The following is a 27302-nucleotide window of genomic DNA, read 5'->3' on the forward strand; positions in this document are numbered from 1 at the left end:
ACACTATACTAAACGCCAGGGCGCCTTCTACACGGCTGCAGTATTCAAATAGATGTCAACTGTTAACTGCATAGTGTTCAGACAGGGGTGAGGACCCTGTGCACTGTTCAGTCCCAAAGATTCTGGAGTTCCTCCAGTCACTATTGGACAGTGGCCGGTCTCCTGCTACACTGAGAGTATACACGGCAGCCATTTCCTCTCGACATGTTCGGGTAGATGATAACACAGTGGGGTCCCACAGACTAGTGTCCCCCTTTCTAAAGGGCGCGTGGCGATTACGCCCCCCACGCACACAGCATGCCCCAGCATGGGATTTGCACCTGGTGCTTGACGCTTTGTGTCTGCCTCCCTTTGAACCCCTGGCTCAGGCAGAGCTGAAGTGGGTTTCTGCTAAGACTGCTTTTCTCCTTGCCATTGCTTCAGCGAAGCATATTGGGGAACTACATGCCCTGTCTGTGAGTGAGTCATGTCTGCGGTGGAGCTCAGACTGCTCAGGGGTTACCCTCTGGCCAAATATGGCTTTTCTCCCAAAGGTTCTGTCATTATCAAACCTCAACCGTCCCATTCAAGTGGCACAACTTATTCCCCCGGAAGGGGAAGACGCGTTTGGACTGCTGTGCCCTGTGCGGGCTCTAAGAACCTATGTAGCTGCAACCGCAAGTATAAGACGGTCGGACCAGCTCCTCATTTGCTATGGTGGCCCTAGGAAAGGCTGTGCTCTTTCCAAACAGCGACTCTCACTGGATCGTGGATGTGTTTACCCACGCATATAAAGGAAGTGGTCACCCCCTGCCATTCGGGGTGAGGTGCCACTCTCCCAGAGCGATGTCTACGTCATGGGCAGCCCTACGCGGGGTACCCCTAGGGGACATCTGTGAGGCAGCATCATGGGCCTCACCAAGCACTTTTTTCAGGTTCTATCGGGTGAACGTCGCCACTCCTCATCCATGAGGTGTGGTCCGGTTGCCCGACTCTGTTGCTTCCCCTCAATGAGGTGTATGTACTAGGATTCTTTGTGACCTTGTTGTTATGGGTCATCCAGTGCTTGAAGCACCGCCTCTGGCGGTCAGTAGGGACGAAATAGAAAGAAAGTTACATATGTAACTACGGTTCTATGAGTCCCGGATGACCGCCAGAGCGTTCTGTCACTCAGAATCCTTGTGATTTCGCGAGAAGATTCTGCAGGAACAGATCCTCTGATGTCACCGGAAGATATACCCTTCCGGGTCATCAGGGGTCACAGGTGACTTTGTTGGTATTAAACTCGAACTGCGCATGCGCAAGATGGATACATTCAGTGCTTGAAGCACCGCCTCTGGCGGTCATCCAGGACTCATAGAACCGTAGTTACATATGTAACTTTCGTTTTAAGCCAATGGTTGATAGTTCAGTGACTAATGCTATGCTGCAAAAAAAATACAATTAAAAATGAATATTAGAAAAATAAAAGTTTTGAAAAAGGTGTATATTCTTGGTTAGGATTTTTCTTTATACATTTTTTAAAGGAAAAATGAAAGGAATTGAGATTAAATATATATTGGACAAACACTAACATTAACCTATTTATTTCTAAATAAAAGATACATTTGTATCCATACAAAATGCACTTTTTGTATCTTGCATCTTTCAAAATGAGGCCAATTCTTGTATCAAGCAGGAACGTTGATGAGTTAAATAATTAGTTAAATAAACAAATAATGATATATTAATCTCTTGAGACAATAATCTATCGATGAAGTCCTCAAATCTTTATTCATTTATTTTAATGTAATGTGTTGATATATTTGTTGCTCCTAAGCTATGGAACAATCTTCCTCTCTCTTTGCGCTTGGAGTCTATTGACTCCTTTAAGAAACATCTTAAGACATTTTTAGTTGTTCAGGCTTTTCCTTGATTTTCTGGAACTCCTGTTGTGTTATCAGTTCTATCTTGATCTTTAAAGTATATACTTTATTGAATATTGTTTTGATTGTTTAAGAGCTTTGTGACCCTGGTCTGGAAAAGCGCTATACAAATAAAAATTACTTACTTACTTACTTACTTAACCACAACTAACCTAAATCAGTATAGCTGTCTGGATTTGTGTTACCAGCAAGAATAAAATGAAATATTAAAAAACCCACAATCGATGCTGGTGGATCAGATTCAAGTCACCACGCTGTGACGGAGGCGAGGATAGGTTGTGCTAAATCATTTGATTTAATATTTAATTATTGGAATATATACTTCAATATCATTTGTAAATTCCAGACTATAAAAGTAAATATCTGCGAGTACAAAATAAAGATACAGTACGTGAACACAAGGATCCCTGGAGTCACACGCATAATTAAAAATCAGTTTAAATATAAATGTTTTAAACTTGATTGTTGCATCATCATTTCGACCAATAACAGGTGTTTTAAAAAGGTCAAAACTAACAAATAATTGATAGAAATCTGATAAAAGAACCTTATATGAATCTTTACACAACAAACAAACATGTGGAATAGTTACTGGAGTCTAGATATTCAAAGGAATTCGAGGAATCACATAATTTTATAATTTGGATAAATAAATATTTTAACCCTTGTGTTGGTCAAGGTGAACACAAGGGATACCTCAAACACATTCGTTTTCCGGCCTTCGGGTCACCTTGCCCCTGAGATAACACAAGGGTTACACTATACTTAAATCCTATAAGAAAATATATCAAATTATTTCAGTTTGCTTTAATGTATGAGTTTCGTTCATAGTATGTACCTGACAAATTCAATTTATAATAATAATAATAATAATAATAATAATGAACACTGCCAATAAATGTTTCTGATTGTGTAATATCTTATATTTTTTCTATAATTAAAATAATATTTTATAACTATCCTTTTGTATTTATTTTATTCTAAAAAAAAAAAGGTTTTGCAGTTTAATAAATGCTTAAGTTCTAAGTGTCCAGCTGTCAAATTGAATATATATTACTACTAATAATATAATAATAATAATAATAATAATAGTAATAATAATAATCGTAAAATATCTAATCTACACTCTACACAATGACATTTTAAAACTTTTTAAAATAATTAAAATGACTTCTTTTTTTTATTAATTTTAATTATATCCTAAAACTTGCTTGTGAAAGTTTTATCCAAAAACATATTTTTCATTCTTGGTATGTAATAATTGTATACAGAACACTCTAGACTCCAGAATTCTGTGCTGGAACTTCTTTAAAGGCAAAACTCCTTTAGAGTTTAGAGAGAGAAATATACTTTAAAGGACCAAGATCAAAGGACTTCAAAGGACTTAAAAGAGGGACTTTGAAGTGACTTTGAAATGACAATTCTGTATCCAACAAAACGGTCTTTTTCGAGTGCATGAGTGCATTTATCTTATTCAACGTGTGGCTCACCTTTGGAGAAGATATCTCAGCACAAGTCTTCGTGAAGTTCGGTGAGTAAAAAACGAGTTGCTACTAGCTTAAGTCAGTTAGCATTATGGAGTTCTCAGCGAGGAGAAAAAATGATAAAAGCGATGAAACATTTTGCAGCAAGCTGTTTAAGAAGAATAACATTAATATTACCGATAACTAGTAATGGTTTGTAAGAGGAAACGTGGTGTAATGTTAAAAAGCGGTGAAAGTGAACAGGCGGTGCTAGAATGTGGCTAACTGTACTAAGCTAGTTTGCCTAAAAAAAAAACGTCGATTAGATTAAACTTTATTGATACCTTTGGAGATCTCCCTCGGGAAATTGTTGAATTTAATTATAAGATCTAAAAGAAATATACGATTATTATTTGATACATTTATGATCTAATAGATGTATTATATGTTTGAATTATATCTTACGTTTAAAAAATATATTGAAAGATTACTATATATTTTGTTTTATACTTGTTCTTTTTATTGCCTTTTTTTATTGTATTTTATTTGTATACCAAAACGCACATCCTAATGAGCCATCCATCCATCCTGAGGCTGTGAAGTTGGAGAGCAGTGTATTTTTAGGTGAAGCGATCCTAAATGTCAAAGATCCACCAGAAGGGCAGCCATTAAAATAGCTCTGGTTATACAGAATTATTATTTGAAACATGATGAAGACTAGAAAAAAAAAGATGCTCCGGGGCGATAATGCAACAATCTAGAAAGATGACACATTCATCTGCAGGTTTGAGGGGTTTGAGATGGTGACTTGTGAAATGTCTCTGAATCCCTCGTGACAGGTTGTCTTTTGTTTCTTCACAGGTGGTCCAGAGCTTTGCTGCACGAGGTTAGACGTGAGGTCCTGTGCCCGGTCTCGTGGAATATTTACCACGGAAGGAACATGGCAAGAGCTCGCAGGTGACACATTCTCCACGTGCTAAATCATTGAAGAGGGGTTTTTTTTCTGAAGTGTTCCATGTTCATGGTCTGCAGATGGTGGCGACAGATTTTCTCCTGCTGGACTCGTGGAGGTCGCGTAGACTCAAATTACCCAGATCATCATCAGGACTGCCAGACTCCACATCAACCCAACAGGTGCGCTGGGTCTGCAGGGTTGAGCCTCTCTGACCATTTCACAACATTGCTTTATATTGTTTGTGTTCTGAATATCATCAAGGAAATTAAATAAAATGTCCTTTTTTAAATAATAAATAAAAATGAGTGGCTTGTAACAAGCATTTAGCTTAGGGATCTGTTTGTAGAAGAGGGTGGGATCAAAACTGTCCGGAGGGATTTGATGCCTTCTCGGAATCTTAATTGCTCTAATTGTTTTTTCCACCAAAAGTGAAGCCTCGGTTGAAGAACCCACAGATTCGGAACAAGCCAAGAGTGAGACACTGAGGTAAGCAGCAGTTATGACCTACAGTTATGACCTGGATTTACTAAGATTGACTGATTTCCTGGCAGAATGGAGGTGAAGGTGAAGGTGTTCGTGCAAGGTTTTCCTCGTGTGGTGTGTGGACTGACTGAGGAGACCACATGTCAAGATGTGGTCACGGATCTGGCTAAAGATTTGGGTGAGTCTCCGGTCTTAATAAACGTCAGGAAACTGTGGTTCTCAAACCGATTTCTTTCCCAACAGGCCAGGACGGACGCTACATACTACAAGAGAGATTCAAAGACGTTGAAAGGTGCATTATACCCACTGAATGCATCGTGGAGACTCTGAGGAAGTACGGAGAGCAGGCAAAAGAGGTCCGGCTGACTTTGGAACACGTTGGACCCTCCAAACAAGAATCGTCACAAGAGCTAAAGAAGCCGAAGAGAAAGTCTGTTACGTTCATGGATGAGGTCCGACTGGAGAGTATGGGGAAGACCAGGGTTTACAGCACGGTCCCTGAAAAGCAAAGTAAGAGAGGCGAGAGAAAGAACAGAAGCTTTGAAGGAATCTTCCTGGAAGGTGACCAAGATAACAGCGAACAAGTCAGAGGTCAGAGAAATTCAGAGTCTGACCTGGATCAACAAACATCTTGCTGCATGGGTAGTCAAGCAAAGATTAGAGACGAGGAAGAACTCCAGAAGCCAGTTCATGATTTAGAACGTTCCAGCAGTGAAGAGAAGCTTGACCACCTCAGGACACAGCTGGGTCATTTGCAAGGCCTAAGGCTTCAAATGGCAAAAAATGACCTGGAAATTCCTCAGTTTGATTGCAGGTCACTAGAAGAGTACAAACAACAAATGAACAGCCTCAGAAGCTCCAGCGTTCAAGAGGAGGAGTCGGTCTCCTCAGAAGAGGGTCGTTCTCCAGATAATCCACACAGATCTGATCTACGTCTGGATGTAAATATCCACAGGAAGTTGCCGCCCAGGGAGACAGTGACCCCTTCTGCTGCCGTCCCTCCCCGTCAGATAAGAGAGCGACGACGCACCAGTCCCAGCCCGCTCAGGGATACCATCGTGAAACAGCTGGGTCATTTGCAAGGCCTAAGGCTTCAAATGGCAAAAAATGACCTGGAAATTGCTCAGTTTGAGGCAAGACGAGCGGCAAGAAGATCTGAAGAGGACAATCAGCAGATGATAGAAGAAGAGCTGGAACAGCTGAAGTTCCGGGAGAATGAGTTAAAGACAGAAGTATGTCTTGAGGGAGATTTGCAGAATCAATTCCTCGAGATAAAATCAACAGCAGGTGATTGCAAGTCACAACTAGAAGAGTACAAACAACTAATTAACAGCCTCAGAAGCTCCAGCGTTCAAGAGGAGGAGTCGGTCTCCTCAGAAGAGGCTCGTTCTCCAGATAATCCACACAAATCTGATCTACGTCTGGATGTAAATATCCACAGGAAGTTGCCGCCCAGGGAGACAGTGACCCCTTCTGCTGCCGTCCCTCCCAGTCAGATAATAAAGCAACAGCCAACCAGTCCCAGCCCGCTCAGGGAGTGGTGGGAACGCTGGGCTGAGGCTCAAAGCCCCAAAATACATCTTTCAGGAGCAAGGTCCTGATTAGAGATGTGTAGCAAATGTCTTCTTGTTCCCAAGGTCCTGATGATTAGAGATGTGTAGCAAATGTCTTCTTGTTCCCAAGGTCCTGATTAGAGATGTGTAGCAAATGTCTTCTTGTTCCTCTTGTATATAGTTCAAATGTGGTTACAGTGAGTTACAGCACTAAAAATAAAGTTGTTTGGCTTCTTCTCAGTGCTGTTGGTCAGTTTATTTTTAGGTCAGCGCTTTAAGGGGCTCCCTTAACACTTGTCATGAGTGATACATTCGTTTTATACCCATTATATTATGTTCATTAGTTAATTTTTATTATTGTTTATTTTCTTGAATGTCTCAATTAATGTCCTTTCAACTTCACGATTTAATTAATGCTGTATGTCTTGAATACATGCATATTTGACAAAAGAACTTGAACTTATAGTTCATCAGCTTGCTTTTGGGAAAGAAAACATCGTCATTGAAAAATATTTCATCACAGCTCTGATTTCTTAACTTGTCCGACATGTTTAAGATTTTCTAAATTAATTAATTACATCTGATCAAGGAAGCAACAAAAAAAAAAACTGTAATTTTCATAAAACTTTTAATTCAATCTTTTCATCCATGACCAATAACGAAAGTACATCAGAACCTTTTTAATGTAGTTCAACGGAAACCGGGTAAACTTGCAAGTTGAAAGCGGTTCTCCCTGACAGAGATAAACATCCAACATGCTAACGGAGCACAGTTGGTATTGACGCTTTTAAAAATCAAACTTGTACCATTTTTACCAATTAGCCCATCGGTGTTAATTTTATTTTGTCCTATTTGAAATCTGAGCTTTTTATAAGGAAAAAACGCACACAAACATACAGTATATTTCAACCCACAGGTTCGGGATGCATCATCAAGTCTACTAGAAAACAAAGCCACCCTTAGATTGTAGAATATTTTGGTGGTGGGCTAGTAATCAAGGATATATCCTTTTTATTTTTTTTAATCATCATTCTGTTTGCATCCACTTCCCAGATGACAGATATTCTAGGCACCAAAATCTTATTCCCATTATTTCAAATCAAAAAATGTGCAAGAAAAAAAAAAAAAAAGTATAAAAGAACAGCAGATACACGTTGCTTAGGGAATTCTGCACCTGGGAAAATTGCTAAGGTGAAGCTTGCAGATCCCGAAAAGGTACCCAGAAGGCTCCAATGTGTAAATACCATTAAATAGTTTTACACCCACATACATCATACACCCCCAAAATCATGCTCTCAACTAAGCTCTTCAGTAAAGCATTTAAAACTGCTCAAAAAAAGCGAGCAGAAGAATCCTCAGTTCAAGTTTGCACGGATGAGAAATATGATCCTCCTTATGGAGGGAACATTGCTTTATGCGTTTTAGAGGAAAAGCATACAAAAGCAGAAAACTAACTTGACAGTTTCTATGGGCAAAAAGCAGAAACAAAGACGAAGCGGGAGGGAAAAGACATGCCGACGTCCACATACACACTCCAGCAAACCAGCTGACACATTACAGGTGCAGAATTCCAGATGGGAGAGAAAAAAAAAGTAGTAGACAGATAAGCACACAATCTGATTTAGAGGGACGAGACCCTCAAGAACAAATAACCCCTCACACACACTTGAATCACTGGTAGGCTACATACACATACACACTCAGAGATCCCACATTTCCTGCAGCGTGGAACTCAAGTATATGGAAGGCAGGGAACTGTGGAAATGAGTTCCATCGCAGGGACACACACATGCCTGTTACTGTGTGATGGCCGATTTTTAATTTGCATGTACAAGCAAGTGATCAATTAATTTCCCTTTTCCTCTGCGGGTGTCAAACAGGACAGGAACCGACCATCACTTGACAGGGTGGACTCTGTATTGCTCAGTCGATGACGCCCGGCTGACGGGTTTTGCGCTCCAAACTGAAGCCCTGAAGAAGAAGGAATCAGACTGGATGAGCGTCTTCAGCGACATTTCCACACTCCGACATTCACCTTAGAACTGTCAGGCCCACGAGGTTGTCTCACTATGACCAGGCGAGGAGCGCTAGCATCGTCCAGAGTGATGCTCTTCAGTCTGTTCACCAGACGTTCAGGGCGAGGTGTCGCCACAGGTTTTGGCCCCTCGCTGAAGAGACAATAAATGTTAAGCAACACTCTTGAGAATGAAAAGCCTGACATTTCTCACCTGATTCTACGGACGTTGCAGGTACTACATTTTCCAATGCGTTGATTAAAGACTACCGAGAACTCCACCTCATCACCAGCCTGAAGCTCCAGGCCGTCCTGCACCTCCTTCATGTGGAAGAACAGCTTCTTGCCTTCACCGACTTCGTACGTTATGAAGCCAAACTGCCAACACAAAATGTTGTCAAAAATAACAAATGCCACTGGTGAACTTCTTACCTGATCTTTGACGCACTCCACTAAGGCTCTACGATGAGGGACAACACTGCAAGCCATCTTCTGTCCTGTCTGAGGCACGGTGCACACTTGGAATTTTACCAGCTCCCCTTTCTGCAGACAGTCGGACTTGTTCGCCATTCCCATGATTCCGAAAGGATAAGTCTGGCCTTTAGATGCTGCCAAGCAGGAGAGGAAACCAGCTTTAGAGAGAACAATAGCTGCTGGAAGACATTTGAGGAGTTACCGTCACCTTCTTCGTTAACTTCAATGAGCCCTTGATATTCAGTCTGAGAAGGATCAACGCTGCGGATTGGACGGATGACTTTGCCCGTCATTACGGTCGCACTGATGTCATCACCAACTCCATTGGCTAAAATAACAGACGTCAGGGTAAGATTTACAAAGCCATTGGATGGATGTTTTATCAATCTCAATCTCACCAGCAGCCACTTTGGTAACTTTCTCTGCACTGACTTTATTGCCCTTCCCCTTAGACAAGGTGTACTCCACAGTGTCTCCTAGATCCAAATTATCCACATCGCCACACAACTCACTGAGAAAAGGAATCACAGGTCACAGTAGGATAGAAACAAGAAATATATCACCAACATTATACATGCACAGAAGGGAGCACGCACCTGTAGTGAAAGAAAATCTCTTGATCATGATTTGAGGTCTCAATGAAGCCAAAGTTGTCCTTCAGCATGGCGACAAACCCGTGCAGTCTCCTAGAGATGGACGAGTTTCGGTTCAGGACCCGGATGGATACGGCACTTTGCAGACCGGTTCTTTTCACTTCGTTGATGCAGAACTCCACCTGGTCGTCAGATGAGAATTGGTGCCACATTTAACATCACATTTGTTGTCGTGTGTATTTTAAGGTTTTCTACCTTGTCTCCGGCCTGTGGGCTATAACTTCCCTCCAGGTCTTTAACATGATACGGCACAGTGAGCTTCACACCACAGTCTTCATATGCAATCACTCCATCTTCAGCTTCCTGAGAGAAAAAAAAACAAAAACATGATTACCATTTGGATTGCTTTGGACAATGTATACAAGGACTCAATCTAAATAGAATATTTTTTTGTGTTTTTAGTAAAGCAAAGTTAGAGACGCCCCAACAATCTATAAAGCAGTGGATGGTATTAAGAAGGATGCTTTTGTACAATACATGAGAAAGACCAGGGTGGGAGTCAGTAAGTAGTTCAGTTAGGTACAGTTTCATTCGAATCTTGCGTACTTCACGTACTAAAAAAACGATTATTTTTCCTCCAGTAAAAAGAGTTAAAGGTTTTAAAGAAAAAGGCTATACAGTGCTGTAAAATATAGAAAATTAAGACAAACAACAATCAAGTTACTTAATCACAAAAAATAATTTGTAGTGTTTACAACACTAGAAAAAAAGTTTCTGATTCTCAATATGCATTTAAATAAATATGGTTTCTTGCTCCCCCTAGTGTCAAAACAGCACAAACATCCATTTACAAAACAAGATTAAACTTCTTGCACCAGTTTCTCGTTTTATATTCCTGGAAAGTTGAAAAAGTCTCCCAGGTGAGATTTAGATTGTGTCATCTTGCACTTTCTTCTTACTTATTATTTTATCGTCTGTGTTGCTGTGTGCTGGAAAAACAATTTCCCTAAGGAGACCTCCAGAAGGAATCAATAAAGTTTATCTATCCATCCATCCATCTATGAGCACTTGATACGAAAAGTTTTAGAACAACTGATGTAAAGCAGTTGGTGGTCACATGGAAAAATATGGACAGGTGGTCCAGCCAAAGTTATGTAGAATACACAAGTCGAGATCTTCTGTAGTTTACTAGTAATAAAGAAAAAAGTTAATTACATATTGGAGTTTTAATAATTAAAAGATAAAAGTTATGTGGCCTACACACAATAAACGCCCTTTCAGTTCATGGTTCAGTTCCTAGTGCACATTTGTCCTCACACTTGTATTCATTCAAAACAGTATACCAGGACTCATTAAGGGTAGAATGGAGTGCAAATAAATGCCATGCTCTAAACTAGCATAGTCAGTGACATCATGACCCATGAAAGACTAACTTTTTCTACAACTTTGCCCTTTAAAATCGGTGAGCAAAGAAACCAGTTAGATGTGACTGCCAACAGAAATATGTAACCATTGATGGCTTCATGCATAACTCAGGCATACCTTGTAGTTTTTCTAACATTGGATGTCCATGCAGTAGACGGTCATTTTTAAAAAGGAAGAAAGAAGTTATAATGAAACTCATAAAGAAACTATAATAAATACACAAAAAGAAGCTGGTGTGTTGGTTTGTAAATTGACTTGCCTTTTCTTTGCCCTTTGTGGGACCTGCATTTTTGGGGGTCGCTGGTATAGCCTCCTTCTCTATGGCACCAAGGAAGCATTGCTCAGACTGGGTATGGAAGGAAACAGTCCCCTTAGGTCGTTTTTTAATCCGCACTGCATGGTTTCTCTGAGCAGACAGCATATCCTGGTGGGAAATGGTTCAAAATTGGTTTTGATCACAATCATCTGGCATCTGTTCGTACAACACTAGGAGGAAGCTTACAGGCACAACAGTAAACTCCACTTCATCTGAGATGTGCAACTGGGTCTCCTCCAAGACTTCGCTAAAGTGAAAAAACATTCGCGCATCTCTATCCACACACTTGATGAATCCAAATCCATCACGGACTGCAGCAATCACACCCTGGAATGGTGTTAATAGACAAAGTTAGTCAGTCATAAATGTACACTTTAGCATAGTGTTCCTCTAATTAGATTTCTATATTTTCAGACAGCAGAAAGAAACGTGTCAGCAAACACAAAAACATGTGAGGTCCAACTACGCTTTTAAAGCTAATGTATTGGATGTACTGTAGGTCACAGAATGTCATGAACAAACTATTCTTCAATAATTTGTCTTCTTGTTCCAACCACAAGATGAACTGCAATAAAACCTGCCTGGTTTTTAGTGGGAACTTTGGGAATGACCTTGACCACCGTGCCTTCAAACTGCTCGATGCTTATATCTTCAAAAATCACGTTTCCTTGGGGAAGGAGTTTTACTTCCGTCGCTACTTCTTTACCCTAAATTAAAAAAAAAAGAAAAAAGAACATTAAAAACTTCACACATACATTTCTATCCTTGATGGTGAACTCCACATCATCTCCTGCTTGCAGAGCTTCTAGGTCACCTTTAAACTCACTGTAGTGAAAAAATATCTCCTTCACCACATCAGCCCTTTCAATAAATCCAAACGCCTCCTGAAGGTACAACAGTTTAAGGTCAGGACATCACAAGTGAGAAAACATGACAACAGGCTTAATCAGTACGTTTTATTGTTGTCACAGAAGGGATGATTGACAGTTACCTTTGTAGCACACACCACACCCTGGCACCTTGTCTGCTTTTTTTTCACGAGCTGAATATTGCGAGCGCTGACGGCACCAGTACTGAAACGATGACAAAGATATGAGCTAGAACATGATTTTAAAACACTACAATAATAGCATTAACTACAAGACATACTGCTTATTTGTGTCCATATAAAAGCAGACTTTGTCTCCAGTCTCTAGGTGGATGTTTCCCTCTACATCATCAGCTGTGTAAGTCAGGTAAAACACCTCCTGCAGGAGAAAAGCAACTTTATTAGGGTTTTTTCACATGGTCTGTGTGGCACAACATGTGCATTGCAAAAAAACAAAAGCTCATAGATGACATTTCATTTTCTGTTAAAAAAAGAAAAGAAAAAAAAAGTGTAATTACCCTATTTCTTTCATAGCAAACACTGCCAGAGTAAATCTGGCCAGGAGCTGATTTTCCATCTAACTGCAAAGGAATTGATGAGACAACCTGAAAAACAATAGGAGAGCAGAGTTAGTGAACTGGTCTGTGATCATCAAAAAAGCCAAAGAATTAACAAAGTGACATGAACGAACAAGGAAGGTGGCAGATGAGCACCAGGGACATGAAGCTACAGCAACAGATTAAGGGATAAATGTGACCATATGGACTTGCTTAATATTCAGCCTGTAAGAATTTTTTTTTTTTTTAATATATTTAACAAAATTCTAACTAAGTATTTGCATACAGTCAAATTTACCATGTGCCCAAACACAAAGCAACATGCCTAATGACCATGACCAAGACAATACATTTGTTTGTTCATGCCATGTCTTCAATAATTCTGCATGGTTCTTAGGTTACATAGAATCAGGAGGGAAACACTGCCACACAGTGCTGATAGGGAGGGGTGGAGGCATTAAGTGAATGGTATACTTGGATCAGCTGCATGAAAGCTCCATACAAACTTTGACAGACAAGGACAAAACCCAAGTAAACTCGTGTTCCTTAACTGGATGAATATAACCATGCAGCACAGTAAAAGGGATAGGCGTGCAGGTCTGGCCCCACCTGGCCCGAGATGCGCTCCTCTGGCAGCAGCTCTGGCTTTATCTTAAGCAGCTTCACTGCTATGGGCTTGCCAGTGCGTCTGTCAGAGGACACTTCATACTCATCACCCGAGGGGACAGAGGAAAAAGAAACATTAAGATAAATAGCTGAAAAGTGCTAACTAAAAGATAACCGTTTTCTGAATCGCCTGAACCATCATGTTATCTTGAAGAGTATCGCTCGTTTTATTTTATTTTATTTTTTTTAAACATCTGTTTATTCAAACTTCACAAGATGCAGTCACAGAAGAAAAAATAAGAAAACAAAAAACAAAAACAAAACAATATATACACAGAAAAAAGACAAACATGCGTGAAAACAAAGATAAAATAATAAGAAAAAATAAATAAATAAATCAAAAGCAGCCAGTCCAGTACACCTCTATATTGTGATTATTATAGTCAAATCAAATGATCAATGTTAAAACTTTCCAAAAAGTTATAGAACATTTTCCATATTTTCCAAAATTTGTCCAGTTTACCTTTCACACAAAAACTTATTTTTTCCAAGGCTACATAGAAAGTCAATCCTTTTAGCCATTGGGAGATACTGCAAGCAACAACATTTTTCCAGGAAAGGGCAATGCATCGCTTTGCTTCAAGAAAACAAATGTTAAGTAACGTCTTAATGTTTGTCGAGGTCACAAAATCAGCAGGATAGACATTCAAAATACAGAGTTTTGGGTTCAATGGAATATCCTTCCCAGTCATTTGTCCACTCAATTCTACAACCTTCTTCCAAAAAGAAAGCACCTTTGGACACTCCCACATGCAGTGAAATAGTGACCCCTTATGCTCATTGCATTTTATACAGGTGTCCGGAATATTTGGATTAAAGCGATGTAGTTTAGCAGGTGATATGTATCGTGTCTAGTTAACCATTTATATTGAAGTAACTTGGAGTTTGAATTCACTGATTGGGTTTGAGCTGAAGTGCAAGCCTGCCTCCATTCATCTTCGGTTACATCTTCATTTAAATCCATTCTCCAGGCTTGTAAGGTAGTCACTGATGACTCCTTGCACCCATCCACACAAAGTTTATACAAAAGAGATATTTGACCTTTGGGATGTGAATGCTTTACAATAACCTCCTCCAGAACAGACAGGGCAGGAAGAGCCAGGCCAGAGCTTTGCTTGGATTTAATATAGCTTCTTATTTGAAGAAATTTGAAAAAATGTTTTGTGGGAATGTTATATTTTAGGCGGAGCTCTTCAAATTACATTAGTTGATGATCCTTATATAAATCTGAAATTTTACTTATTCCTTTTATGGCCCAGGCCATGAAGCCTGGGTCTTCCCTTCCCGGGCGGAAGTCATCATTACCATATATTGGTGAAAACTGTGACAGTGCTGTAGCTTCCCCCAAATGTGTTTGTGTGCGATACCATATGTCAATTGAGTTTCTCAAAAATGTTTTTTTTGTCTGTTTTAAACGTTTTTTCTTTGCTGCCGAGTAAATGTATAAATGAATGGGAATTTTGAGCGTTTGGGACTCCATTGCAACCCAGGCTGGAGGGCTGTTTGTTTCAAAGTAAAACATTACAGCTCTAACCTGCGCAGCCCAAAAATATATGTTAAGGTTTGGAACTTGAAGTCCACCTACATACAAAAGCGAGAGTCTTATTCTTGGTCTTTGTTTATTCCATATAAAGTTTGTAAAGATTTTCTTCAGTGCCTGAAAGAAGGATTGAGATGGAGACAAGGGAATTGATTGGAAAAAGTACAATATTTTGGGGAGAATGGTCATTTTCAAAATGTTAACACGACCAATGGTTGATATGGGCAGTTTTGTCCATCTATTTATAAGTTCTGTGATTGATTCTAATAGTGGGTTGTAATTTGTTGGAACTATATCTTTAATAGTAGGAGGAATTTTAACACCTAGATAAGAAAAACTCTCCTTTGCAGTTGAAAAAGGGGTTGATATTGGTGGATTTAGTCTCTCTTGTTCTGTTAAGAACATTATTTCCGACTTAGTGTTTTTAATTTTGTATCCCGAAAAAACTCCAAACTTTGCAATCAACTCTAGTATATTTGGTAGTGTCTCTGTTAAGTAGGAACAAAAAAGAACTACATCATCCGCATACAGAGCAATTTTATGTTCCATATCTCCAACTGTTATACCAATGATATTTGTGTGTTTACAGATAGCCATTGCAATTGGCTCAAGTGCTAGAGTGAATAACAATGGAGATAATGGACAACCCTGTCTTGTACCTCGCTTGAGATTAAAAGGGGAGGAAATGAGACCATTTGTCAAAATTTCAGCTTGAGGATTTGAATACAATAGTTTGACCCACTTGAGAAAATTCCCGCCAATTGAAAATCTTTCCATCACATCAAACAGATATCGCCATTCTATCCTGTCGAAAGCTTTCTCCGCGTCTAAAGATATTATTGCGTTATCATTGCATCCCGATTTTTCGTAGACAATATTATACACTCGTCGAATATTATGAAATCCCTGCCTTCCCTGTACAAATCCATTTTGATCAATATGTATAACTTTGCCTGAATTAAGTTCCAACCTCATTGCAAGAACCTTGCTTAAAATTTTTAAGTCATTATTAAGCAGGGAGATTGGTCTATAAGAAGCACATTCAGATGAACTCTTCCCTGGTTTTAACAATAATGTGATTGTTGTTGTATTCAGAGTGGGTGATAAAGTTCCAGTGATAAATGCTTCTTGATACATATCTAATAGAGGTTTCAATAATTTATCCCTAAATATTTTGTAAATATCAATTGGAATTGCATCAGGTCCTGGGGTCTTTCCGCCTGTCAAGTTAGTAACCGCTTCATTTAATTCTTGGATTTTATGTCAGATTGTAACACATCTTTAAATTGTTCATCAATTTGAGAAAAGTCAAGCAAATCTAAAAATTCCTTTTGCAAGTTTGGAGCCATCTCGTTATATTGGGAAGAGTATAAATTCTGATAAAAGTGTAAAAAGGTATTATTTATTTCTTTTGGGTCAACAGTTATTCCTTCACTTGATTTGATGCAGTTTATTGCTCTCTCTGATTGTTGCTGTTTTATGCGCCATGCTAGCATTTTTCCAGCCTTTTCCCCCTGTTCATAGTACGACTGCCTTAGTCTCATTAGACTCTTTGTTGCTGCATTTGTTGATAGCAAATTATATCGAGACTTAAGTTTCTGCAATTCCAAGAGTAATTGTTGGTCACTATTTTGAAAAACCTGCATTTCAATCCCTTTTATTGATTTTCCCAGCTCCTCCATTTCTTGTCGATTTATTTTGTTTTTGTGACTCGTAAAACTAATCATTTGTCCTCTCAAGAAAGCCTTGAAGGCCTCCCATCTCACAGATGCTGATGTTTGATGCGTGTTGTGCTCAAAATAAGTATCAATCTGTTTCCCGATAAACTCAACAAACTCTGGATCTTTTAACCATGCTGACTGTAATCGCCATCTGGGGTAGTGATATAATATGTTTGGAAATTCCAGGTTGAAGGATACAGGGGCATGATCAGAAATAATTATACTATCATACCAGCATTTTGTAACTCTTGAAAGTAAATCAGAAGATAGTAGAAAAAAATCTATTCTGGAAAAGGTCTTGTAGGTGCCAGAGTAACATGAGAAAACCCTCTGATCTGGGTGTAGATTCCGCCAGATGTCAACCAAGTTAAAATCTTTTTAAGATTGCAACAATTCCTTTCGTGTTTGTGGATGTGATGTGTCAACTCCAGTAGATCTATCTAGTTCTGGATGTAATGTACAATTGAAGTCCCCACCGATGATCAGTTGACCAGGCAGGGGGGCTACTGACAGAAAAATATGTCTGTAAAATTCTGGGTTATCATTGTTGGTTCCATATATATTAACAAGATTAAATTTTGTTGATAGAATTTCACATTGAATAATGAGAAACCTTCCGAATTTATCTTCTGTAAAATTAATTAATTTAAAGGGTATTGATTTGTGGACCAGTGTCATCACTCCCCGTGCCTGGGAACTAAAGGAAGAAGAGAACACTTGACCAGGCCAGTTTTTTCTCACTCTGTTTACATCGTCTGGAGTCAAGTGAGTCTCCTGAAGAAACACCACCTTAGCTTTGGATTGTTTGATAACTTTCATCACTTGTTTGATTTTTTTTATATTGATTAAGTCCTCTCACATTCCACGAGGTAAACAATAAATTTGAAGTCATGTATAAAATACAGGTATTTTAAGTGGACAGCAGAGGTCGTACTTTATAAGGCTGCAAAAATGAAAAACACAAGAAAAAAGGGAAAAAAAAACCTGAACTTAAACGAGTGCCTACAGAACACCAGCAACATCTATCCCCACCCAACTTATGAATCCCCAGGGGCCACAAAAGGGCCCAGCTATGATGCATCCCTGGTCCTCCGAGACCCTCACTCGACATAGGAACAAGTCACTCAACCACTCGTGAGCTCCCGCCCCTCCCATTAAAACAAAAATACTTTAACTCAACTTTCTTGTTTTATAATAAACACGATCATTTGCGTCTACGACACGTTATGAATATGATCAACACGTTATTGTCAATCGTTTACGTCACGGTTGTCTTACGTCATCCGTCAATCATCCGCTGGCTCGGCCCGTCGCTGTTTCAGTCCCTGGATAAACTGCTCCACCGCAGCGCCGCTGTTGAATGAGTGACGTTTACCGGAGACAGTGATGAGGAATGTGGCCGGGTGTATGACTCCGTATCTCAGATCAGGGATGGAAAGAGAACTCAGCTCCTTCTTTACCGAGTCGAACATTTTCTGCCGTCTCATCAGCTCTGGCGACACGTCCGAGAAAAACATGATCCTGCGCTGCTCCAGAAAGAGTGGTCCCCTCGTCCTGGCCGCCTTCATCACCCGTTGTTTATCCGCGAAGTGAGTGAACTTGACGATCACAGCCCGGGGTCGCTCCTCCCGACCCGGTGCGCGCTGTCGATGCTTAGAGTCCGGGGAAAGTTCTCGGCCCCAAGCACGTCAGGAAGCCACCTTTCCAGAAACAGACAAAAATCCGCTCCTTTTTTCTCGGGTAATCCCAACAGTCGCAAGTTTGAGCGGCGGCTTCGGTTCTCCAGGGCGTCCATCTTTATCGTTAGCGCCTCGATGGTAACTTTCTGTGCTGCGTTCATGGACATCAGGGAAGCTATGTCGTCCTGGTTATTACCGATTCTTTCCTCAGCTGCGGCGACACGTTCGGTTACAGACTTTAATTCGTTTTGTATCCCTTTTAATACACTGAGCACACTATCAAGTTTAGCTGTAAAGTCACTTTTCAGCTCACGTATCGCCGCCAGAACGGTGTCCGTTGCCAGACGTGTGTGCGCCGCCATGTCGTCTTCTTTAGCTCCGAACTTAGCTTGTTGGCTACAGTCCGTTGCATCCAATTTCGGGTGATTCTTTGTTGGTTTTGGAGCCATAACACATTTCAGCAAAGCAATGAAAACAAAAAACAGTGCTCGTAGACGGAGTAAAGTGCAGTTGAGTGTTGTTATTTTGCAAAATTGAGAGGGTCGAAATAAATCACGACCGCTTAGCTCTGCATCAAAACCGGAAGTCCTTCGCTCGTTTCATTTAAGATTATATCGGAATTTTTTTTTAAATCATAACATTTAGCAAGGACAGTAGCCGTCATCATTAATTGCATTTCTTTTCACAGAAGTTTCTCTACTAGACTTAAAGCAGTTGTATCAAAAGTGTTTTTTTTATTAAAGACTGCCCAATATGATGGACATGTAAGGTTAAGGTTTAAAGACATCGAAACTATTGTTCTGGATTCTTCATAGTTAGTATTCAACATTACCTGGTTGGCATCACAGCATTGCATCACTTTCAATTACCCGACAAGCTTGAAGATTTGTTTCAGAAATGTGCGATTCTACAACAAATACAGTCCTTTAATTAAATCTATAAAAATGTTGATTATGACACTCAATACAAAATCAGGTCACTAGTGAAAGTGTTGTGTAGATCACATTAGTTTAAAATGTATCCATTACCAAGTTTTGAATAATCCTAGATGGCTGCTGGAGGTCGCCATCGAAGAATAGTCGTCAAACTCAAGGCCCACGGGCCAAATGTGGCCCGCCATGTGATTTTATGTGGCCCGCCTGCCTTACCTTGACCAACGAGGAAAAAAACAAAAAAAAAACTTGTCCGACAAGCCAATCCCACAACAGACAAAATGGTTTTCCTTATTTTATTCGCGCTGCTTGCGTTCCCTTCTCTGACTCTGCCTCGGTCAGGTTTTCACAAGCGCAGGCGCACACGCACGCACAATATCTATGGCGCAGCAGCGCTGTGGCGGTGCGCTGCAGGCGGGTCGGCTTCTCATTGCCCAGCCTGCAAAGTGGGGGGCGATGGGCCATACAGTCTGTTGTCTGTCTGTCTCGAATCAACAACATCACCCGAGATTGTCATCCACGCTACGTGTTTTCATGAGCGCCGCTGCTTTGGGTAAACCGGCCGCGAGCCTTTGATGTGAGCAGCACGCGCTCTCATCGCGGCACGCACGCACACACACACACAGAGTCCCTGGCCTGTCAATCACTCCCTGTCACATGACCGATTTCAGCAGGAAAAAGTGTCGCACAAGTTGCTGGCTGCTGGCTTGTAAAGAAAACTACATTTACCCACAATGCATGCCTACCGGTATTATTTTTCCCAGGATTGACGGATCCGCCACTAGGCTGCAGCGTCATCAAATCAATGCGAACAGGTGGAATTAAAAAAAATACAAATACATACTAGCAAAATGTCCAAGAAGAGAAAGGTTGGTAAGGAGGGAAGGCTATTTCAAGAAAGGTGGGAAGGTGAATACATGTTTGTGCTTCAAGGAGAAAGGCCTGTATGTCTTTTGTGTTATGAGGCAGTGTCGGTTGTCAAAGAGTACAATCTACGCCGGCATTTTGACACCAAACACGGAGCTAAGTATGCCACATTTACCCATCAAGAAAAAAAACAAATTGTAGAAGAATTAAAAGGAAAACTGCAAGCACAGCAGAATGTGTTCACGAAAGCCACAGCTAAAAATAATGCAGCAGTGAAAGCTAGCTTTATTGTGGCTGAACACATCGCCCAATGTTCAAAGCCTTTTTCAGAGGGAGAGTTTTTGAAGCGGTGCATGGTGAAAGTGTGTGAGCAAGTGTGTCCCGACCAGGTACAGGCTTTTAAAAATGTCAGTTTATCAAGAAACACCATCGCGGACCGAGTTAAGGTAATAGCAGGAAATCTTTCAACACAGCTGGCCGATGAGACACGCAGCTACATAGCTTTTTCATTAGCTGTTGATGAAAGCACAGATATCACGGATACAGCGCAGTTATCAATTTTTATCAGAGGCGTGAAGTCGGACCTCACTGTCACTGAGGAGCTGTTGGATGTGGCTGCTTTGCATGGGACCACAACGGGACAGGACAATTTTGATGCGGTGGAGAAGTCCATGAGTAAAAATGTATTGCCCTGGGAAAACTTGGTGGGATTAACTACAGACGGTGCACCCACAATGTGTGGAGGAAACAGGGGCTTAGTTGGAATAATGAAGGGGAAAATGCAAGAAATGAACTGTCACACACCTCTGATTACGTATCATTGCATTATCCATCAAGAAGCTTTGTGTGGGAAGGTGCTGGGGATGGATGGCATAGTGACCACGGTCATGAAAACAGTGAACTTCATTCGCGCTCGTGGCCTGAATCATCGTCAGTTCCAGCTGTTTTTGCAGGAGATGGACTCGGAGCATGGAGATGTGCCGTACCATACAGAAGTTCGGTGGCTGAGTAGGAGCAAAGTCCTCAAAAGATTTTTTGAGCTCAGGGAAGAAATTGCAGTTTTCATGCAGCGTAAAGGAAAACCCTTGCCTGAACTGTCAGATGATCAGTGGCTGTGTGACTTTGCTATGTTGTGTGACATAACCCAGCATCTCGCCGAACTAAATCAGAAGCTGCAGGGAAGCAAACAAGTCATCACAAAGATGTCCGACACGATCACAGCTTTCCAGCGTAAACTGGACCTATGGATGTGCCAAGTGAAACACGATGATCTTGGTAACTTTCCTGTTAGTCAGAGCATCTCGGCCTCATTTCCCCACACTTTTTCATGTGCTGAGTTGGCTTCCAAACTGAGCCTGATAAGGAATGAGTTTGATCGGCGCTTCTCTGACTTACGAGCACAGCACACTGGCTTTGCCCTCTTTACCAGTCCTTTCACCACTGACATCGGCACTGCACCCCGGCACCTTCAGATGGAGTTAATTGATCTGCAAAGCGACAGTGGCCTGAAAGCAAAGTTCCAGGATGCTGCAATCCAGGACTTTTACCGTCTGCTGCCCCCTGCTTTGATGCCACAGCTTCGACTTCATGCTGCCCGTGTTCTTTCAATGTTTTGGAGCACCTACCTGTGCGAACAGTTGTTTTCAATAATGAATGTAAACAAAAACAAGCACAGATCTCGCATCACTGATGACAACCTCCATGCTGTTCTACGGATTGCCTCAGCACAGGACCTAAAACCAGACATTGACACACTGGTAACGGGAACACGGTGTCAGACATCTGGTCAGAAGACATAGGTAAGCATTTTTAAAAACCCAATTAGAATATAATAAAATGTAATGTAACCAAGAAGAAGAATAGTTAAACTGTGTGCAATTTAATGATTGTGCTTGTTATTTTCAGAACATGACCAATGGATGGTGGAGAGGGGATCCACTTGGTGTGTTCAGGCACAGGCATCTACTCATCCACAAGAATTGACGCAACCAGTATATAAGCTGGGGAACCTAAAAATGTGACCAATAACTGGTTGTGAACTGAGACTTTCTTTCTTGTTTTTGTTCTTGTTATAAAGACTCACCAATCTGATTTTCCTGCAATTGATTTATTTTTTCTCTGCTTGAGATGACAAGTGTGATGACACATGTGTATCAACAGGAAAAGTTGCTTGTCAGACTTATTTCAGTTTCAACTTGTTAGTCTTGAGCTGTAAGTTTTGACTTATTTTTATGTGTAGCAATGTATTTGGTGCGCCACATGCAAGGCTGTGTGCAGCCATTTTTATTTTATTGTAAAATGCTACATCACACATGTTGTTAGCAGCTCACAATTGTTCGTTTTACAGTAGTTATGCCCCCTCTCAAGTAGTACATTCAAAGTCATTTAACATTAAGGAGTAGTTACATTAATTTTTACATTAGCTTACATTTAGTTACATTTATAAGTTACATCTGGCCCTTTGAGGGCAGCCATTATGATGATGTGGCCCCTGGTGAAAACCAGTTTGACACCCCTGTTCTACATCATTCATTCAACACACAAAACCATGTAAGTCCACATGTTTGGAACATGCACAACTACTTAACAATTGGTCACAAAGAATGACAGGAAGTTACCAAGTATACAAAAAAGTAACTGCTTATTAAACCACACGTTTATAAAAACCATGCGGTTACAACAGCCCAGAACCGCTCAGTGTTAACTCAATCCAGCAACAAACAATTCCCCTTACTGATCTCTGGTACAAGGGGGTCCGCTTGTACTTTTTACTCGCTGGATGGGGGTGACATGAGACAGAGGAGGACCGCGGGATTTGCATGGGAGCAGTGGAAGTGGAGCGGGCCACAGGGGGTTCGGAGGAGCCCCTTTCCATTTCGGATATAGGGGCTACTGCTCGAGTAAGCTGTTGGGAGGATGTATGAGTAACAACTCTTAAGATCTGGCTTTCATTAAACAATGACCACCTGGCTGTTTAACAACACGACACCTGGAGACCGCATTAAATCAAAATAAAATCCTCTCCCAGCATAGACGGTTTGATAACAAATGGTGGCCCTTGTGATGTGATTCATTCTGCAGAAAATGTTTTCAATCACGTCACACCAGACAAGACTGGCTGCTTGCCTTTTTTACACCTTCTATTGACACTTCATGGCAGGCAAGCAATTATCAAAATGTAACGAAAGACATCAACACGCGGGTAGATCCATATACTACAATGAATGTAGAAGCATCCCTGTCAGGAGTCCTAAAGTCCTGGCTTGAAAACAAAAACAGTGCGAGGTTTATCAGACTAAAAAAACAGTTTGTGATGAGAAATGGATTATGACTGAGGGCTTCCCAGAGCAGCCTCATCTTTTGGGACATGTGATGGGGTCAAAAACCACAGAAAACCTATTGTCCCAAAAATTACATTAATTTTATTGCCCCCTCCCATCAATGGATACTGAAGCAGAGGCTAGTCCCGGGAGCCCAGAGGGAATGAGAGGTTAGGCTTTGTTTACTAAAGAAATGCAGGGAAAGATGGGTGGATGAGTTTCTGATGGGGTTGGTGGTGGGGCACTTAAAAAAATATGCAGTAAGGTAGAACTTACGGATCGAGCGTACGGTGACAGGCTGAGTCCGACTGGGGAGGTGCTGCTCAGGTCAGCGCTTACAAATGCGGAGGGTGGCGACGCCGGCTAGGTAAACTCAACAAAGCCTTTCCAGGGGCTGCCCATATTTTCCCATAAACTTGAGAACAACGTGCTGATATTTTTGCTTGATTGTAAAGAACTAGTTTTTTTTTCTCCTAATGCAACCACTCAAACACCTCTGGATGTCTGCAGGGGTGAAGAGAGGAACATAATGGGTAAGGCAAAGAGACCAGCCAGAGTGACTGATGTCACAAAAAAGAAAATGTTGAAACCAACAAGTAACAGGTGAAATAATGGAGACTTAACAGAAAGCAAAAGGTTGGTGTCAAACATTAACAAAAGTGAAAAAAAATAAATAAAAAAAGAGAATTCTTTAAACAATAACCACAAACAGACAGGTGACAAGATCTGGGGTTATTTTAGGCTGAATCATGTGGATGCAGGGTTCAGCAAATGAATTGACCTGCGATTCAACGTCGGTTTAACAACCATATTCTTGCCATCCTGAGCCAGTCAAGAAAGTAAAACACTCAGGAAGGACAAGAATAAATAAATATAAAGTCCAAAAAAGGATAAAACAATACACCAAGAAGAGTCAAAATGGAAATCCATAAACAAAATAATGATTTAAAAGCAGTAGAGATAAGCGCTCTACTTCAACTGTGCATTTCATTCTGTAGACTTTGCCACAAAACGAAAAATTATATCACATTTTAACATTTATATAAAAATAACTTTTCCCATTAACTTTTGAGGAAGCTGGTTAATTCATTTCACAGCAGAAATTTTAAATTACATATTGTCTTTTAAACCTTCTCCTTTTACAATCAAGCAGCTAAAATAAAATTATATTATGGAGTACATTACTCCAGTAATGACAGTAAACATTACTTTAATCTGAAGTCACTATTTGTGTTTGTTGAAAGAGGAAACAACAAGATAAAATGAACCAAAGTTAACAACTTTGGGTGCAAATCAGGTCATTTTAGAATAGTCTAAATCATGGGTGCTCACACGTTTTCAGTTTGCGAGCTACTTTTCTAATGATCAAGTTCAAAAGATCTACCTTGATCAAATTTGCTCAATGTAAGTAAGAACATACTGACTACATGACTTGCACTGAATGAAGTGAATGGACTGATAATCAGTCATGATGGAAGGATGTGTGGATTTAATCTTCATAGAAATGCTGACTTACATAAATAACTAGAGTCAGTCAGTGAGGAGCATATTTCCTCATAAGAAGATACTTTTCCTCTGAGAGTAACTTCCAAAAATGTCCATAAGACCTGGTCTTAAGCTCAGTGTCAGCCTGTTTTAAATCTCATCCTCCACTGCAGACAAGTTCAGACTCATATGTACTAAGAATTGCATTGATTTCCTTCTAAAAATGGTCATTCATTCGAACCCAAATGGTGCACAAAAATATTCATGTGTAAGAATCTGTGCTTGACACGAATTCAAGCCCTTTTCCTTTGTTCATCAAATTCATCAAAGAATTCAGACGGGTTCATCCCTTTCCATGTCTCCATTCCAATATGTCGATCATATTTAAATGAAGCACAAGACTTAAATTTCTCCATTTCTGTGTTCATGGTAAAACAAAAACAAATGAAAGCATGAATTCAAACTAACAGTTTATATTTGTTAATTTTAAACATGTTTGATATGAATCACACAAGTGGATTATTAAAATTTTAAAACATCTTCAGATGAAGTTTAACGAGAATAAAACTGTTAACCAGTAACTTCACATCATCATCGCTTTGTCTGATCGTCTCTGACGTCATTAGAATGTGTGGCTCACCTGCACAACGTGTTTGGGTTTGAGCGTTTTTTCATTATATTCGTGAGATAAAGGTAATTTACAAATGGTCATCATGTGATGGTGTATTAATACAAGTGTGTTTTAAGGAAACGATCACAAAATGAAAACCAGCATTTGTTGCTTTCATTGGAACCTGCAGCTTAACTTTGATGGAACTGACGTCATGTTTCTGTGACTCTCGTAGAGAAGACCTGAAGCGATCAAACGCGCATTATTTTGTTCGATATATATATATATTTTTTAAAACAAGCTTATAATTCTATATCGTTTTTCTGAATTGCGTAAAATGACTATCGCACGTTTTTGTCATTTTATTCTCGATTCATATGAACTTTGCCGTCTGTTCAGTGGAAGAGGCGGGAACTCTGATTGGCTGCTGTGCATGTCAATCAAACTGTCAACCAATCGGCGCAATAATTATTTGATTGACATGCACAGCAGCCAATCAGAACTCTCTTTACTATTTTCTAATATCATATTTTATTAAATCACGCGATCTACTCGCAACAGCTTCGCGATCGACCGGTAGATCGCGATCGACGCATTGCCCACCCCTGAGCTAGTGGGACCTCTTACCGTGTGGTGGTAAGAGCCTTTGGCATGCACCGAGCCACAGTCCACCGTGCCATACACAAAACAAGCACGAAGGTCCTCACCCTCCTCTCCAAGGTCGTCCGTCACCCATCAGAAGAGGAACTGCCACTGGTGGGAGCTGGTTTTGCCCGTTTGGCTGGGACAGCAGCCTTCCACAATGTTGTTGGCAGCATTGATGGCTGCCACGTCCGGGTGAAGCCACCCACCCAGGACGCAGACTGCTACCTTAATAGAAAATTATTTTATTCTATTCAGTTTCAAGCTGTGTGTGACCACACAGCTAGATTTATAGACATTTTTGTGGGGTTCCCAGGCTCTGCCCATGATGAGAGGGTGCTGAAGCACAGCCCTCTTTATGATGAACGGAGGTTCCCCCCTACCAGGGTACTGCATCATTGGAGACGGTGGCTACCCCTGCCTGCGCCAGCCCATCGCCCTGTTGACGCCGTACCGCCAGCCTCTCCACAACCATCTTCAGGCCCTCTACAACGCCCGCCTGGCAAAAGCCAAATGTGTTGTGGAGAGAGCCTTTGGCATACTTAAAACAAGGTGGAGGTCCATCTTCATGAAGGCCTTGGAGGTGGATGTCTGTTATGTCCCGGAGGTGGTCGCCTGCTGCATCATATTGCACAACATCTGCCTCAGCAACGGCGATGAGCTTGAGCCAGAGGATGCTGATGTGGAGGGAGCAGCAGGAGACCACTACCACCCAGAACCAGTAGCCCCAGGTGCCAACTGTGGAGCAGACGACAGGCACAGGATGGCAATGTTGTGTGTTGCGCCTGAGCACGACTACATCTAATAATAAATAATGTACAAAGCAGTCACGACTCCTTATTAAAATGTGTCGCATATGTCCTTACACTAGCTTAACCCCTTAACGCAGAGTGTCGCGAATTCGCGACATACCGCTTCCATTAAGAATGCGCCAGAGATCGTGCGCGAGTTTCCCTAATGTTGGTTCATGCCTCTTCGATAGGAACCTAGGAACGTTTTGCAATCACTAGTTTCTTGTAGGACCAATAACATTTAAAACCACGTCCGGTTTACGATCGTGTTTTCTTCCTGGTGTTGCGCAACCCATTCAAAGTTGGAAGCGCGAAAGGATCGTCTTGTTTGAGGTAAGTTACCGTAAAAAAAAAATACACGTCTGCTTATTGTTTGTCTGTGGAACTAGGAAAAGTAAAATAAAGTAGTTTTGAACGTGATTTTTGAAGATATTTCAAGTTTTC

At 40.7% G+C, this 27302-nt stretch overlaps 2 protein-coding genes and 1 pseudogene across 2 annotated transcripts; 2 read left to right on the plus strand and 1 right to left on the minus strand.

Annotated features, from left to right (window-relative positions):
• Nucleotides 1-3180: 3180 nt before the first annotated feature.
• LOC148071209 (uncharacterized) lies at nucleotides 3181-6506 on the plus strand. Its single transcript, XM_087800875.1, has 7 exons — nucleotides 3181-3435; nucleotides 4229-4324; nucleotides 4400-4501; nucleotides 4752-4808; nucleotides 4874-4983; nucleotides 5049-6442; nucleotides 6489-6506. The coding sequence occupies exons 2-6, from the start codon at nucleotides 4308-4310 to the stop codon at nucleotides 6404-6406; spliced, it is 1644 nt and encodes a 547-aa protein (XP_087657001.1). The 5' UTR covers nucleotides 3181-3435; nucleotides 4229-4307; the 3' UTR covers nucleotides 6407-6442; nucleotides 6489-6506.
• A 463-nt stretch (nucleotides 6507-6969) lies between these two features.
• On the minus strand, nucleotides 6970-18100 carry LOC148071210 (cold shock domain-containing protein E1-like). The gene is made up of 17 exons (XM_087801779.1): nucleotides 17908-18100; nucleotides 13215-13360; nucleotides 12567-12653; nucleotides 12330-12427; nucleotides 12172-12253; nucleotides 11936-12064; nucleotides 11762-11887; nucleotides 11367-11507; nucleotides 11120-11288; nucleotides 9695-9798; nucleotides 9443-9621; nucleotides 9245-9357; nucleotides 9055-9174; nucleotides 8805-8980; nucleotides 8587-8750; nucleotides 8394-8526; nucleotides 6970-8329 (listed from the first exon to the last, which is right to left on the minus strand). Exons 1-17 carry the CDS (start codon nucleotides 18098-18100, stop codon nucleotides 8282-8284), a joined length of 2208 nt encoding a protein of 735 aa, XP_087657905.1. The 3' UTR covers nucleotides 6970-8281.
• A 1894-nt stretch (nucleotides 18101-19994) lies between these two features.
• On the plus strand, nucleotides 19995-21993 carry LOC148071211 (general transcription factor II-I repeat domain-containing protein 2 pseudogene; annotated as a pseudogene).
• Nucleotides 21994-27302: the final 5309 nt, after the last annotated feature.

The sequence above is a fragment of the Callionymus lyra genome, chromosome 10, assembly GCF_982586985.1.
Source record: "Callionymus lyra chromosome 10, fCalLyr1.hap1.1, whole genome shotgun sequence".
NCBI lineage: Eukaryota > Metazoa > Chordata > Actinopteri > Syngnathiformes > Callionymidae > Callionymus > Callionymus lyra.